The following is a 16168-nucleotide window of genomic DNA, read 5'->3' as shown; positions in this document are numbered from 1 at the left end:
CAGAGGCCGTGGGGACCCCCGGGGGGGTGGGGGAGGGGGAAATGGGGGCGGTTTTGGGGGGTCTTGGGGGGGGGAAATGGGGCAGAATCCTTGGGGGGGGATGGGAAGTTTTGGGGGGTCCCCTGGGGGGGTCCTGAGGGGATTCCGGGACCCGACGGCAACGTTCCGCGCTCATTAGCATAACCACGCCCCTCTCATTAGCATAACACCGCCCTCCTCGCGTCACGTGCCGTCCCCGTGGTCACGTGCGCCCCCCGCCCCCCCCCACCGCGGGTCCTTCCCGCCTCTCCCCGGCCTCGCTCTTTCCCATTGGTCGGAGCTCGCGTCACGTGACGCTCGGCCCCGCCCTTCCCTTCGCTCTTCCCGCCCGGCGTTTCCGCTTCCGGCGCGGGGCCCCGCCCCTTCCGCCCCCCGCGGCCTCGCGGCGTCGCCGGAGGAAGAGGAGGAGGAAGAGGAGGAGGAAGAGGAGGAGGAAGAGGAGGAGGAAGAGGAGGAGGAAGAGGAGGAGGAAGAGGAGGAGGAAGAGGAGGAGGAAGAGGAAGAGCTGCGCCACAGGCGGGGGCGGATGGCAGCGGTGAGGGGCTGGGGGGGGAGCGGGGGTCGTGAGGGGGGGGCTGTGGGGGGGGGAGGGGCGGTTTGGGGTCTGTTTTGAGGGGGGAGGGGCAGTTTGGGGGCTGTTTTGAGGGGGGAGGGGCAGTTTTTGGGGGAGCTGTTTTGAGGGGGGAGGGGCGGTTTGGGGGGTCTGTTTATGGGGGGGAGGGGCGGTTTGGGGGAGCTGTTTATGAGGGGGGAGGGGCAGTTTTTGGGAGCTGTTTATGAGGGGGGAGGGGCGGTTTGGGGTCTGTTTATGGGGGGGAGGGGCAGTTTTTGGGGGGTCTCTTTTTGAGGGGGGGGAGGGGAACTCTGGGAGGGAGGGGGGGAGGGGCGCGAGGCTGGGGGGAGGGGCAGTTTCGGGGGTGCCCGTGCGGGGGGAGGGGCGGATCGGGAGCTGTGTTTATGTGGGGGAGGGGGAGCTCGCGGTGGGGGAGGGGAGGACGGAGTCACGTGGGGGAGGGGCCGCGGCCCGGCCGGGTTTTGGGGGGGGGGGAGGGGTCCGGGGCTGTTTGGGGTCCGGGGGGGGTTTTGGGGGGAGGGGGGTGTTTTTGGGGGAGGGGTCTGGGGGGTGTTTTGGGGGGGAGGGGTCCGGGGGCTGTTTTGGGGTTCGGGGGCTGTTTCGGGGGGGGGGTTTTGGGGTCCGGGGGGGTATTTGGGGTTCGGGGGGGTATTTGGGGTCCTGGGGGGTATTCGGGGGTTCTGGGGGCTGTTTTGGGGTCCGGAGGGTGTTTCGGGGCAGTTCAGGGGGGGTATTTCAGGGTCCAGGGGCTGTTTTGGGGTCCGGGGGGGTTTCAGGGGGGGTTTTTGGGGTCTGGGGGAGTTTTTGGGGGGATATTTCAGGGTCCCGGGGCTGTTCTGGGGTCCGGGGGGTGTTTCAGGGGGGGGTTTTTGGGGTCTGGGGGAGTTTTTGGGGGTGTATTTCAGTGTCCCGGGGCTGTTCTGGGGTCCGGGGGGTGTTTTTGGGGGGGTATTTCAGTGTCCTGGGGCTGTTTTGGGGTCCGGGAGGGGGTTTGGGGGGATATTTCAGGGTCCCGGGGCTGTTCTGGGGTCCGGGGGGCGGTTCCTGCCCCCCAATCCCCCCTCCCGGGGCAGCAGCCCCCCCGCAGGATGGCGGAGGGCTGGGCCGAGTGCCCCGCGCTGGGCCCGGGCTGGCAGCGCCGCGAAGCTTTTCGGAAATCCGGGGCCACCAGCGGCCGCAGCGACACCTACTACAGGAGGTGCCCCTCCCCCCGCCCCCCAAAACCCCCCCGGGACCCCCAACCCATTCCCACAGCCCCGTTTGGGGGAGCCCCCCGCCCCCCAGCTCTGATTTAAGGGGGGGGATTTCGGAGCCCCTCTCCCATCGAGCTCCCCTGGGGCCGCCTCAGTTCCCCTTTCCTGAATGTTCCCGCTCCTCTCCACATTTTTGGGGCTGTTTTGGGGTTTTTTGCCATCACAGGAGGAGTTTTGGGGTCCCCTGAGCTCTGTTTGCTGCCCCCTTCCCATTCTCTCGCTGTTTCCCTTCGGGCTCCGGGGGCTCCCCCAGCATCGGCGACCCCAGCGGGGTCTGGGGTCCTTCCCCGGGGTTCTGGGTCCCTTTCCTGGGTTTTTGGGTCCTTTCTGTGGGATTTTGGGTCCTTTCCTGGGTTTTTGGGTCCCTTTCCCATGGTTTTGGGTCTCTCCCCAGGGTCTGGGGTCTCTCCCCGGGGTCTGGGGTCTCTCCCCGGTGTTTTGGGGTCTCTCCCTGGTGTCTGGGGTCCCTCCCCAGTGTCTGGAGTCCCTCCCTGGTGTTTTGGGGTCCCTCCCGGGGGTCTGGGGTCCTTCCCCGGGGTTCTGGGTCCCTTTCCTGGGTTTTTGGGTCCCTTCTGTGGGATTTTGGGTCCCTCCCCCATGGTTTTGGGTCCCTTCCCTGGTATTTTGGGGACCCTCCCTGGTATTTTGGGGACCCTCCCTGGTATTTTGGGGACCCTCCCTGGGGTCTGGGGTCCCTCCCCGGGGGTCTGGGGTCCCTCCCGGGGTCTGGGGTCCCTCCCTGGTATTTTGGGGTCCCTCCCTGGGTGTCTGGGCTCCCTCCCGGGGGTCTGGGGTCCCTCCCGGGGTCTGGGGTCCCTGCCGGCTCCCAGCCCCGCTGACCCCCGCCCCTCGCAGCCCCACAGGGCAGAAGTTCCGCAGCAAGATCGAGCTGCGGCGGTTCCTGGGCCCCGGCCACGACCTCAGCAACTTCGACTTCAAATCGGGGCTGGAGCGGCCGGGCCCCAGCGGGGTACGGGGGGCTCGGGACCCGGGAGGGGCCCCAAAACCTGGGGAGGGGGCACAGAAACCCCCAAAAACCCGGCAGGAGGAGGAGGAGGAGGAGGAGGAAGGAACTGGGGGTGCGATGAAGAGCTGGCGCAGAAGGGGCTCCCCAGAATGAGGGACCCCCCCAAACTGGGGGAGGTGCTGGGGGGTCTGGAAATGGGGAGGGGGCTCGAGGGGGTCTCCCCCCACCTCGTGACCCCTCCCCGGTTTCTGCCTTTCAGACCAGGAAGGGCCCCAAGTGGCGCCTGCCCCTCCCGGAGCCCCCCAGAACCTTCCAGGAGGAGGAGGAGGAGGAGGAGAACGCGGTGGGCGGGGCTGAGATCGAGATGGCCCCGCCCCTTCAGCTGCAGACCCCACCTCCACCTGCTCAGGCCACGCCCATCCCCATCAAGGCCCCGCCTGTTCCTGTCCAGGCCCCGCCCCCTCCTCTCCAGGCATCACCGCTGCTCCTTCAGGCCCCGCCCCCTCCGGTCGAGGCCACGCCCCCTCCAGCCGTGACCACGCCCCCAGCGGAGCCCCCACCTCGCAGAACCCGGAAGCGGCCGCCCCTGGAGCCCCCCCAGGATGGGGTGGTGGCGTGAGTGGGGGATGGGGGGGTCCCCGGGTGGGGGAGGGGTCCTGGGAGCAGGGGGAGGGGTCCCTGGGGGGGTTCCCCGGGTGGGGGAGGGGTCCCTGAGGGGTTCCCCGGGTGGGGGAGGGGTCCCTGGGGGGGTTCCCTGGGTGGGGGAGGGGTCCCTGAGGGGGTTCCCCGGGTGGGGGAGGGGTCCCTGAGGGGTTCCCCGGGTGGGGGAGGGGTCCCTGGGGGGGTTCCCCGGGTGGGGGAGGGGTCCCAGGAGCAGGGGGAGGGGGGATCGGGGGTGTTCCCTCAGTGGGGGGGTCTGGGGGATCCCTGGGGGGTGTTGGGGGTCCCCCAGCCCCCCAAAGTGTCGCCCCTCCCCCGCAGGCTGTGTGCCGGCTGCCAGAGCCTCTTCCCGGGGGTGTCGCTGCCCCCCCAGCGCCGCTGCCGCTGGCTCTGCCCTGACTGCCGCGGTGAGCTTCGGCCTCGGCTCCTCCTCCTCCTCCTCCTCCTCCTCTGGGGCTCCCCCCCCTTCCCCACCTCTCAGAGCTTCACCTTCTTCATCCTCTTCCTCTTCTGGGCCTTCATCCCTGGGGGTTTTCCTCTCCCTCGTCATCCTCATCCTCATCATCCTCATCCTCATTTCTGGCATTGTTTAATTCCCTGATTATCATTTTATTGCTCTGAACCTTCCTCTTTTTCTTCTTCCCCTTCCTCTTCCCCCTCCCCTGATTTTCCTTTGTTTCCCTTTCCGTGTTCTGGGGGGGGGGGGGGTGGGGGGGAGGGGATTCCCGAATGATTTTGGGGAGGGGTCCCCCAGGCAATCTGAGGTGACCCCTCCCCCCCCCTCCCTTCCTCCTCCTCCCCTCCCCCAGCCCAGAGACGCGACTTCAACCGCGAGCAGCGATTCTACAAGGTACCCCCGCCCCTCCCCCACCCGGGGGGGTCTCCCCCGCGTGTCCCCCCCCCCCCCCCCTTTGTTCTGGGGGTCCCCCCGAGCGCTGACGCCCCCTCCCCACAGCGGGTGGGCTGCGGCACGTGCCAGGCCTGCCGGATCCCCGAGGACTGCGGCATCTGCAGCGCCTGCGCCCGCAGCCCCCGGCCCGGGGACCCCTCCCAGCCCGGCCGCGCCCCCAAGTGCCTCCTGCGCCGCTGCCTGCGCATCGTCAAGAAGGTACCGGAACCTCCCGGGGCCGCTGGGACCCCCCTGGTGCCGCTGGGACCCCCCTCAGTGTCATTGGGAACCCCCCCGTGTCACTGGGACCCTCCTGGTGCCGCTGGGACCCCCCTGGTGTTACTGGGACCCCCCTGGTGTCACTGGGACCCCCCCCGTGTCACTGGGACCCCCACCCCGGTGTCACTGGGACCCCCCCGGTGTCGCTGGGACCCCCCCGGTGTCACTGGGACCCCCCCGTGTCACTGGGACCCCCCTGGTGTCACTGGGACCCCCCCCGTGTCACTGGGACCCCCCTGGTGTCACTGGGACCCCCCCGTGTCACTGGGACCCCACCGGTGTCATTGGGACCCCCCTCAGTGTCACTGGGACCCCATCGGTGTCACTGAGACCCCCCTGGTGTCACTGGGACCCCCCCGGTGTCACTGGGACCCCCCCCCCTGGTGTCACTGGGACCCCATCGGTGTCACTGAGACCCCCCTGGTGTCATTGGGAACTCCCCGGTGTCATTGGGACCCCCCTCAGTGTCACTGGGAACCCCACGGTGTCGCTGGGACCTCACCAGTGTCACTGGGACCCCCCTGGTGTCACCATCAGCCCCCCGGTGTCATTGTCCCCCCTCTCCTGTCATTGTCACCCCTCCGAGATCGCTGTCACCCCCTCCCAGTGTCACTGGCACTCCCCTTGTCCCTGTATTTCCCCCGTTATCTCCCATTATCCCGTATTTCCTGCCCGTTATCCCTCATTTCCCGCTGTTTCCTGCCATTTCCTGCTGTTTCCCGTTGTTTCCCACCGTTTCCCGCCATCCCGGTCGTTTCCCGCCATTTCCCCGGCCGTTTCCCGCCATCCCGGCCGTTTCCCGCCATTTCCCCGGCCGTTTCCCGCCATCCCCGCCCGTTTCCCGCCATCCCGCCCGTTTCCCGGCCGTTTCCCGCCATCCCGGCCGTTTCCCGCCGTTTCCCACCATTTCCCCGGCCGTTTCCCGCCGTTTCCCGGCCATTTCTTGCCGTTTCCCGCCCGTTTCCCTCCATCCCCGGCCGTTTCCCGCCCGTTTCCCGCCCGTTTCCCGCCATCCCGGCCGTTTCCCGCCGCTGCAGGCCCCGGGCTGCGGTTCGTGCTCCGGCTGCGTGAGCACCGAGGATTGCGGCAGCTGCTGCGTCTGCCTGCGGCGCCTCCAGCCCGGCCGCAAGCGCCAGTGGCGCTGCCTGCGACGGCGCTGCCTGCGGCCCAAGGTGGGGGAGACCCCCGGGGACCCCCGGGGACACCCTGGGACCCCCTGGGACCCCCAGGGACACCCTGAGACCCCTGGGGAGACCCTGAGACCCCCTGGGACCCCCGGGGACAACCTGGGACCCCCGGGGACACCCTGGGACCCCCAGGGACAACCTGGGACCCCCGGGGACACCCTGGGACCCCCGGAGAGACCCTGAGAGACCCTGAGACCCCCTGGGACCCCTGGAGAGACCCCCTGAGACCCCCTGGGACCCCCGGGGACACCCTGGGACACCCTGAGACCCCCGGAGAGACCCTGAGACCCCCCAGGGACACCCTGAGACCCCTGGACAGACCCCCTGGGACCCCCAGGGACCCCTGGGGAGACCCAGAGATCCCAGAGACCCCCTGGGACTCCCAGAGAGACCCCCCAGAGACCCCCGAGGACCCCCTGAGACCCCTGGGGACACCCTGAGACCCCCTGGGATCCCTGGGGACACCCTGAGACCCCCAGGGACAACCTGGGACCCCTGGAGAGACCCCCTGGGACCCCCGGGGACACCCTGAGACCCCCAGGGACCCCCAGGGACACCCTGGGACCCCTGGAGAGACCCCCTGAGACCCCCAGGGACCCCTGGGGGGACCCAGAGATCCCAGAGACCCCCTGGGACTCCCAGAGAGACCCCCAGAGACCCCTGAGGACCCCCTGAGACCCCTGGGGACACCCTGAGACCCCCTGGGACCCCTGGGGACACCCTGAGACCCCCTGAGATCCACGGGGAGACCCCCAGAGACCCCAGCGTCACCCAGAGACCCCTGGAGACACCCCAGATACCTCAGAGAGACCCCCGGGGAGACCCCCAGAGACCCCTGGAGAGACCCCAGAGACCCCCAAAGACCTCAGAGACCCCCGGAGACCCCCAGAGACCTGAGAGACCCCCCCAGTGACCCCTGGAGAGACCCCCAGAGACCCCCAGTGACCCCCCAGTGTCATCCAGAGTCACGCAGACCCCTCCCTGTGTCCCCCCCGACCCCTCCCGTGTCCCCCCAGAAGCCCAAGGTGGCCGGGAAGAGCCAGAGCCCGCAGCCCCCGAGCGAGGTGAGTGTGGGACCCCCGGGGTGTCCCGGGCTGGGGGGACCCCCATGGGACCCCCACCCTCAGCCCCGAATCCGCCCCCAGAAATGGAAACCCCCCCTGGAGCGGGAGAACAGCGACGGCTCCGGCAGCAGGCACAGGGTGAGTGGGGACACCTGGGACACCTGGGGACACCTGGGGACACCTGGGGACACCTGGGACACACCTGGGGACACCTGGGGACACCTGGGGACACCTGGGACACCTGGGGGCACACCTGGAATACACCTGGAACACACCTGGGGACACCTGGGGATACCTGGGGACACCTGGAACACACCTGGGGACACCTGGGGACACACCTGGACACACCTGGGGACATCTGGGGACACCTGGGGACACCTGGGGACACACCTGTGACACACCTGGGGACACCTGGGGATACCTGGGGACACCTGGACACACCTGGGGACACCTGGAACACACCTGGGGACACTTGGGGACACCTGGGACACACCTGGGGACACTTGGGGACACCTGGGACACACCTGGGGACACCTGGGACACACCTGGGACACACCTGGGACACACCTGGGGACACCTGCAGTGACCTCCCCTCCCCCCCAGAAGCCGCAGCCCCAGGGCAAGGAGGAGAAGAAGAAGCCGGGGCGACCCCCGAAGCCCCCCGGCCCCCGCGGGGTGAGTGACAGCCCCTGGCCCCGCCCCTTTCCCTTAGCCCCGCCCCTTTCCCTTAGCCCCGCCCCTCCCGGAGCAGCTCTTGAGGCCGGCCGTTAATTAACGCCATTAACGCAGGGGCGCTAATTGGGGTGCAGGCACCGGAGTGATCCCAGCAGCCGTTCCAGGGCTTCGGGGACCCCAAATCCCCCCGAAATTCCCCCAGAAACGGGGAGAATTAACATTTTTAATAAAAATAATAATAATAATAATAATAATAATAATAATAATAATAATAATAATAATAATAATAATAATAATGGGGGTCCTGAGGCCTCCCAGAGCTGCTCCTCTCCCCAATACTGTAATTATCCTAATTGGGGTGCACTCCCAGTGCCATAATTATCCTAATTGCAGTGCAGTCCTAGTACAGTAATTATCTTAATAGTGCTGCACTTCCGGTAATTATCGTTACCGTAATTATCCTAATAGTGCCGTTATCATTACCATAATTATCTTAATAGTGCCGTTATCATTACCGTAATTATCCTAATAGTGCTGTTATAATTACCATAATTATCCTAATAGTGCCGTTATCGTTACCGTAATTATCCTAATAGTGCTGTTATAATTACCATAATTATCCTAATAATGCTGTTATCGTTACCATAATTATCCTAATAGCAGTGCACTCCCAGTACTGTAATTAGCCTAATAATGCTGCGTATTGGTACCATAATTATCCTAATAATGCTGCGCTTAGGTACCGTAATTATCCCAATAGTGTCGCATATTGATACCGTAATCATCCTAATAGCGTCACACTTCTGTACCGTAATTATCCTAATCGCGGCACGCTCTTAGCACAGTAATTATCTTAATAGAGGTGCACTTCCAGTACCGTAATTATGCTAATAATGCCACACACTGGTACCGTAATTATCCTAATTGCGGTGCAGCCCGAGTACCGTAATTATCCTAATAATGCTGCACTTAGGTGCCGTAATTATCCTAATTACGGTGCACTCCCAGTACCGTAATTATCCTAATAGTGCTGCTGTCGGTACCGTAATTAACCTAATGGCTGCGCACAGCCCTGCTGTAATTACCTTAATAAGTGCACTCTCTTGCTACCCTAATTAACGTATTAGCAGCGCACTGCTGCAACGCTTTAATACCGCTGCATGTGCCGTAATGCTTCTAATAACTGCCCCCAGACCCAATAACTGCCCCCAGAAGACCCAATAACTGCCCCCAGACCCAGTAACTGCCCCCAGACCCATTCAGTAACTGCCCCCAGACTCAATAACTGCCCCCAGACTCAATAACTGCCGCCAGACCAAATAACTGCCCCCAGACTCATTCAGTAACTGCCCCCAGACCCAGTAACTGCCCCCAGACCCAGTAACTGCCCCCAGACCCAATAACTGCCTCCAGACCCAATAACTGCCCCCAGACTCATTCAATAACTGCCCCCAGACTCAATAACTGCCCCCAGACTCACTCAGTGGCTGCCCCCAGACCCAATAACTGCCCCCAGACCCAGTAACTGCCCCCAGACCCAATAACTGCCCCCAGACTCAATGGCTGCCCCCAGCCCCAATAACTGCCCCCAGACTCAATAACTCTCCCCAGACTGAAAAACTGCCCCCAGACCCAATAACTGCCCCCAGACTCATTCAGTAACTGCCCCCAGCCCCAATAACTGCCCCCAGACCCAATAACTGCCCCCCAGCCCCGCTGCTGCCCCCGTGGCCGCCCGGGGGTGCGGGGCTGACGCCGCTCTCGCTGCAGCGGGGGGCGCGCAGCCGGGCCAGCCGGCGCTGCGGGGTGTGCGCTGCCTGCCGGCGCCCGGCCGACTGCGGCCGCTGCGACTTCTGCCGCGACAAGCCCAAGTTCGGGGGGCAGAACCTCAAGCGCCAGAAGTGCCGCTGGAGGCAGTGCCTGCGCTGTGCCATGGTGGGTGCCCCCCAGTGCCCCCCAGTAACCCCCCAGCGAGCCCCGGCCCGCCCCTCCTCCCCCTTTCCTCAGCGACCCGATTCCTTCGGCTGGGGAAACTGAGGCACGCGCAAGCTTCGGGCTCCCCCGGCGGCGGGTGCAGCCCAGTTGGGACCAGTACAGGACAGGTTTGGGCTGGGGGGGGGGGAGGGGCGTGGTTCAGCCCCCAGGTGCTGCCTGCGCACCTGGGGCTCGTTCTGAGGACGCCTGGGTCCTTCCTGCATCGCTTGGCTTTGGGGGGCTCACCCTGCATCCCTTTTTGGGGGGGAGGGGCTCGGGGTCCACTTGGGGGAGGGGGGGGATTCCCTTCATTGTGCCCCTCCCATCCCCCTCCCCTCGGAACTGGGGGTGCCCCTCCCCCTCTGAGGTCTCTCTCCTGGCGCAGAGGCGGCTGCTGCCGGTGGGGGGGGGTCGCTGGGGGCCCCCCTGGAGCGGCCGCCCCCTCCCCCCATCCAGGCCCCGCCGCCGCCGGCCCCCCCGGCCCCCCCGCGCCGCTGCCCGGAGCCGCCGCCTGCCCCGCCCCCCCCGCAAGGTAACGGGACCCCCCCCCCCCCCAAATTCTCCACCCATCCCCCCCCCACGGGACCCCCCCCCCATCCCCTCCCCCCGCTTTGCTGTGCTCGCTTCGCTCTGCTCGGACCCTCCCCCCTCGGGGGGACCCAGGCGTCGGGGGAGGGGACCCAGGTGTCCCCACCCCTCCCCTCCCCCCCCCCCCGCGGGAGGGGCTTTGGGGGATCCCCGGATGCCTCGGTCCCCTCCCCTGTGACCCCCCCAGGCTTGTGTGTGCCTCAGTTTCCCCACGGGGGGGGGGGGGGGGGTGAGGTGGGGTGGGGGAGGGGATTTTCTGCAGATATCAAGGGGGTGGGGGAGGGGTCCCTCCCGGATATCTGGGGGGGGCTGGGGGGGTCTCACCCTGAGCTGCTCCTCCCCCACAGGACAAGGAGGAGCCGCTGGGGGGGGCTGAGAACGACCCCGGGCCCCTCCCGGGCCCCCCCCTGCGCCTCTGCCCCATCAAGGAGGAGGCGGGACCCCTCCCCCGCCTCGAGGTGAGACCCCCCAGCCGCCTGGGACCCTCCCTGGACACCCGGGACCCCCCTCTGACCCCCCCTGCCCCCCAGGACCCTCGCCTGGGGCTCCTCATCGCCTCGGCCCCCCGCCTCAAAGGGGCCCCCCCGGAGCCCAGCGTCGCCCCCCAAAGGGTGAGAGGGACCCCAGACTCCCCCCCCCACTCCCGGAGCCTCCTCCGAGGGCCTGGGACCCCCATAACGCCCCCCCCCCCCCTTTTTCAGCCCCCCCCGGGGGATCTGGGGGTCCTGATCGCCGCCACCCCCCGCGTGAAGCAGGAGCAGCCGCAGCCCAGCGCCTCCCTGGTGCCGGTAACGGGGGTGGGGAGGGGGCTCTGGGGGTTGGGGAGGGGTCCCTGGGGTCCGGGGGGGGCTCCTGAGCTTCTGCTTCACCCCCAGGTGCCCCCCCGGCCCCCGCCCCCCCAGCTGGTGGTGCTGGATGAGAGCGAGGAGGAGGAGGAGGAGGAGGAAGAGGAGCAGGGAGGAAGCAGCCGAGTGGTGAGGAAGAGGAGGGAGGGAGGGGGGGGTTTGGAGGATTTGGGGGAGGGGCTTGAGGGATTCCCCTCGTGGGGGAGGGGCTCGTGATGGGTTGAGGGGTCTCGGGAAGGGGTTGGGGGGGGGGGTCTAGAGGGGGGGAGGGGACTCTGGGGAGGGGTCCCTGGGTTTGGGGGGGGAGGGGAGAGGACTTTGGGGAGGGGTCCCAGGATTTGGGGGGAGGGTTTTGGGGGGAGGGGAAAGGACTCTGGGGAGGGGTCTCTGGGTTTAGAGGGGGAGGGGAAATGACTTTGGGGAGGGGTCTCAGGATTTGGGGGGAGGGTCCCTGATTTTGGGGGGAGGGGAAGGGGCTCTGGGGAGGGTTCCTGCATTTAGGGGGGGAGGGGAAATGACTCTGGGGAGGGGTCTCTGGCATTAGGGGAAGGATTTTAGGGGGAGTTTCCTGCCTGGCAGAGGGCGTTCTCTGGGTGAGGGGAGGGGTCTCTGAGCACACACCCCCCCACCCCCCACCCCATTAACCCCTTCCCTCCCCCAGCCCTTCCCGCTGCCCCCCGGCCCGCAGCTGTGGCCGGGTTCTTTCCTGGAGGAGCTGGCCGAGATCCCCCTCCCGGCTCACTGGGGCGTGGTGGGGGCAGCGGGGCCGGGGCCGTGCCCGGCGCGGGGTCTGCGCCTGGTGCAGCGCTGTCCCCGCTCGCCCATGGCCGCGGCCGCCGTGCTGCTCAACCCGGGGCTGGCGTTCCGGGTGCTGGTGGCCCGCGGCCGCCCGGTGCCCCCCGGCCACGAGGTGCTGGCCCGGCGCCCCCCCCTGCGCTCCGTGCTGGACCTGGTGGAGCTGCTCTGTGATCTCGAGGCTTACGGGCCCTGCCCGGGACCCCCGGGACCCCCGGCCCGGCCCCCGGCCCCCCGCTGCCATGTGCTGGTGAGGGGGGGGCGCTGCTGCCGGCCCTGCCTGCTGCTGGCGGGGGAGGGGCACTGAGGGCAAGGGGGGGGGGGGTCAGGGGGAATTTGGGTGGTGGGGGATGGGTGGGATGGGAGCGAAAAAGGCGGGGAAATGAATTTGGGGAGGGGGACATTGAGAAAATGGGGAAATGGAAAAGGAAATTTGGGGGGGGGTGTTGGGAAGCGATGGCTGAACTGGAAATGGGGGAGGGGGGATGGAAATGGGGGAGGGGGAGATGAAAATGGGGAGGGGGAGATGAAAACGAGGGACCTAAAAGTGGAAAGGAGGGCGAGGGGGAACTAAAATTGGGGGATGTGGGGGTGGGGAGGAGGGGGTGGGGCGTTGCACCTTTGGGGCGGGGAGTGGATTTGGGGATGGAGCCCGAGGGTGTGGTGGGGGAGGGGCAGCGGGGGTCCCCAGGGTGGGATTGGCACCCCTGGACCCCCCCAGAGAGTCCCCGGGAGGGTCCGGGGAGCCCCCCAGGTTTGGGGGCCACCGCTGTGGGGCTTCAGAGGGACCCCCCCCCCGGATTTTGGGGACCCCTGCCCCCCTCCCCCAGTGACCCCTCGAGGCTGAGGGACCCCCGAGGTGGCATTTTGAGGAGGGGGGAGTCCCCGGGGTTGGTTCCACTCCCCCCGTTCGGTTTCCCAGGGATTTTTGGGGTGCCCCCAGCACCCGTTTTCAGGGGGGGGGGTTTCCCTCCCCCACCCCCCAGGTTTATGGGGACATCAGGTTTATGGGGCCCCCAGTTTGTTCCTTCCCCCATTTCCCCAGTGCCATACTGGGGCCCCTCCCCCACCCCCCAGAGCTTCTATTTTTGACACTGGAACCGCCCCCCAAAATGGGGGCGCGGCCCCTTTAAGAACCCTCCCCCCGTAGAGATTTAAATGTTCTGTTTAGGGCACGGAGAGGGCGTGGCCGATCAAGCCACGCCTCTTTGTTTAGGCCCCGCCCACGCGCGCCTTTCACTCGTTGCTTTCTCAGACCATGCCCTTTTATGGTAAAAGGGGCGTGGTCTGCGCTGCTTAAGCCACGCCCACCCTCCCGCGCTGCCTTCAGGGAGTTTCGCGCTGAAGCCATAGCCCCGCCCCCTTCCTTGACCCCGCCCCCTTCCCTTGGCCCCGCCCCCTCGGCAGACTTTAAACGAGAGCGCGAGGAATTATTTTTGTTAAAAGTAATAAAAGTTTTAAGGAGAAAAACACAAAAAAACCAATTTTGTGCTGCTCGAGGAAATCCGGGGGGGGCTTTGGGGGGTCCCCCCCCCCGGATTTGGGTGGGGGTCTCACCCCCCCACCCCAAACACCTTCTCCAGCAGCCGCCGGGGGGGCGCGGCCGGGGGGGGCCGAGCTTTGCGCCCCCAAATTTCCTCCTCCGTCGCTCTCTGGGCGTAGCCCCAGCTGGGGGGAGGGGCGGAGGGGTCCCCGGGGGTTTTGGGGGGGTCCTTGGGGGGGCGGCGGGCGTAGAACCCCCCCTCGCGCTTGGCCTGGGCCACCTCGGCCCGCAGGCGCTGAGCCCTCACCTGGCGCTCGTAGCTGAGGCGCTCGCTCAGGTGAGGCCAGCGGAACCCGGGCAGGTACTGCGGGGGAGGGGCGGGGTCAGGGACCCCCAAATCCCCTCACCCCTCCCCCAAACCCCCAGCAGGTACTGCGGGGGAGGGGCGGGGTCAGGGACCCCCAAATCCCCTCACCCCTCCCCCAAACCCCCAGCAGGTACTGTGGGGGAGGGGTGGGGTCAGGGACCCCCAGATCCCCTCACCCCTCCCCCCATAACAGACCCCCAAACTGTCTCACCCCTCCCCCAAACCCCGGGCAGGTTTTGGGGGGTGGGGCAGGGTCAGGGGACCCCCAAAAAGGGTTCAGCCCCCTCCAAAAAGGGATCCCAGCCCCCCCAAAAGGGCTCAGGACCCCCCAAAGGGTTCAGACCCCCCCGAGCCCCCTCCCCAGCCCCCCCCAAAGGGGTCCCAGCCCCCCAAGCCCCCTCCCAGCCCCCCAAAGGGGTCCCAGCCCCCCCCAAAGGGATCCCAGCCCCCCCCAAAGGGGTCCCAGCCCCCCAAGCCCCCTCCCAGCCCCCCAAAGGGGTCCCAGCCCCCCCCAAAGGGATCCCAAGCCTCCCCCAAAGGGGTCCCAGCCCCCCCCGAGCCCCCTCCCCAGCCCCCCAAAGGGGTCCCAGCCCCCCCCAAAGGGGTCCCAGCCTCCCCCAAAGGGGTCCCAGCCCCCCCCAAAGGGGTCCCAGCCCCCCAAGCCCCCTCCCAGCCCCCCCCCCAGCCCCAGGCGCACCTTGAGGCTCCAGCAGTGGTGGCGGAAGGGGCTGCGGGGCCGGGGGGCCATGGGGGTCCCGTGCAGGATTTTGGCCGCGCGTTTGGCCGCGCGTTTGTCCCGGAACTCCACCCAACCCTCGCAGAACGCCGGAGACCCCCCCGGGCGCTGCCGGCGCCGCCGCACCGAGCCCCCTGCGGGGGAGGGGGTGAGGAACGGGGGGACCCTCCCGGGGGGAGAGAGAGACCCCCACCCGAGGAGAGACCCCAGCCCGAGGAGAGACCCCAGCCCGAGGGGGCTGGATCCCACTCAAAGGGGCTGAGACCCCTCCCAGGAAACTGGACCCCCACCCAAGGGAGATGGGACCCCTCCCGAGGGGCTGGGACCCCCACCCGAGGCAGCTGGGTTAGGGTTAGGTACCCCCCCCAGACCTCCCTCGGGACCCCCCAGACCCCCCCAGAATCCCCCAGACTCTCCCCAGACCCTTCGGGACCCCCCAGACCCCCCTCGAGAGCCCCCAAACCCTCCCAGGGACCCCTCAGACCCCCCCAGAGCCCCCTCGGGACCCTTCAGACCCTCCCCAGAGCCCCCAGACCCCCTCAGACCCCCCCAGAGCCCCCTCGGGACCCCCCAGCCCCCCCTGGGGACCCCCAGCCCCCGCACTCACCGCGGGGCTGCAGGAAGACCCTCCCCAGCTCCCCGTGAGGCCGCAGCAGCGCCCGGGCCTGGCGGGGCCCGAACCCCGGCGGGAGAAAAGACAAATAAAGAACCCCCGGCACCACCGGCTTCGGGGGGGCGGCCTCGGCAGCGGGGGGGCCCTCGGGACCCTCCTCCTCTTCTTCTTCCTCCTTCTCTTCCTCCTCTTCCTCCTCCTCCTCCGTCCCGTGCGGGTCCCGCTCGGCCGCGGCCATGGCCCCTGCGATGGGCAGGAGGGGTTTAAAGAGAGACCACCACCCCCGGCCTCCCCCACCCCTCCCCAGCTCCTCCCGGGACCCCCAAAATCCCCCCCGGGACCCCCAAAACCTCCCCAAAGCCCCCCGGGCCCGGCACCTGTACAACGCCACAAGGCGCGGCCGTAAAGCGCTGACACAGCCGTAAAGCAGCGCCAGGGGAGGCGGGAAAAAGCCGTAACGCGCGAAGGGGCGTGGCCCAGCTTTAGGGGGCGTGGTTTTGGGGCGTGCTTGTGCGGACACGTGGTTTGCGCGGGGGCGTGGCCTGGCGGCGGCGGGAAGCGCGCGCAGCGGTTTGGGCGGGAACGGCTGAGGGGGAGTTTTGGCGGGAACGGCCCCGCGCGCTCTGGGGCCAATGGAACCCCCCCCAGTGCCCCCCCCCCCCAGAGCCCCCCGGGGCCCTCAGACCCCCCCCGGGACCCCCAGACCCCCCCGGGGCCCTCAGACCCCCCCCGGGACCCCCAGACCCCCCCGAGGCCCTCAGACCCCCCCCGGGACCCTCAGACCCCTCCCATGTCCCCCCCAGACCCCCCCCCACCGCTCCATGGCCCCCTCAGCCCCCCCCCAGTGCCCCCCCCAGGGTCCCCCTCCCCCTCCAGGGTCCCCTCGGGTCCCCAAACCCCCCCCGTTGTTGGGGGGGGGTCCTGGCTGCAGATGAGCAGTGGATAATCCCCCCCCCTAATCCCACAGCTGGGGGGGGGGGATTAGAGCCCTCCCCTCCCCCCCCCCCAAACCCCCCGGGGGGCTCGGCCCCACCCTGGGACCCCTGGGGATGGGGGAGGGGGGGCACCCCTAATCCCCCTCACCCCCCCCCCGCACCCCGTAATTAACATCTGGTTTAATTGGGGGGGGCTGCGGGAGTTCGGCCAGGCCGGGGGGGGGGGGGCTCCTCCCCTCCCCCTC

General features: G+C 67.9%; 2 protein-coding genes across 3 annotated transcripts; one reads left to right on the top strand and one right to left on the bottom strand.

Annotated features, from left to right (window-relative positions):
* The first annotated feature begins 401 nt into the window (after positions 1 to 401).
* LOC147647692 (methyl-CpG-binding domain protein 1-like) lies at positions 402 to 12096 on the top strand. 2 transcript variants are annotated; one of them, XM_086870996.1, is made up of 16 exons: positions 402 to 574; positions 1690 to 1811; positions 2722 to 2836; positions 3093 to 3448; positions 3815 to 3900; positions 4303 to 4343; positions 4449 to 4601; positions 5699 to 5833; positions 6865 to 6912; positions 6994 to 7050; positions 7516 to 7587; positions 9358 to 9522; positions 10497 to 10760; positions 10851 to 10937; positions 11025 to 11123; positions 11656 to 12096. In XM_086870996.1, exons 1-16 carry the CDS (start codon positions 566 to 568, stop codon positions 12094 to 12096), a joined length of 2250 nt encoding a protein of 749 aa, XP_086727122.1. In that variant the 5' UTR covers positions 402 to 565. The 2 variants fall into 2 exon arrangements, with proteins under 2 accessions (XP_086727122.1, XP_086727121.1); XM_086870995.1 differs by having other exon boundaries at positions 1687 to 1811.
* Positions 12097 to 13219: 1123 nt separating this feature from the next.
* ABT1 (activator of basal transcription 1) lies at positions 13220 to 15579 on the bottom strand. Its single transcript, XM_086871178.1, has 4 exons — positions 15366 to 15579; positions 14983 to 15231; positions 14337 to 14509; positions 13220 to 13636 (listed from the first exon to the last, which is right to left on the bottom strand). The coding sequence occupies exons 2-4, from the start codon at positions 15224 to 15226 to the stop codon at positions 13343 to 13345; spliced, it is 711 nt and encodes a 236-aa protein (XP_086727304.1). The 5' UTR covers positions 15227 to 15231; positions 15366 to 15579; the 3' UTR covers positions 13220 to 13342.
* Positions 15580 to 16168: the final 589 nt, after the last annotated feature.

Source organism: Cyanistes caeruleus, chromosome 34 (genome assembly GCF_971803275.1).
Source record: "Cyanistes caeruleus chromosome 34, bCyaCae1.hap1.1, whole genome shotgun sequence".
NCBI lineage: Eukaryota > Metazoa > Chordata > Aves > Passeriformes > Paridae > Cyanistes > Cyanistes caeruleus.
The sequence above is the reverse complement of the archived record's forward strand: the minus strand, read 5'-3'. Positions and strand labels throughout refer to the sequence as shown.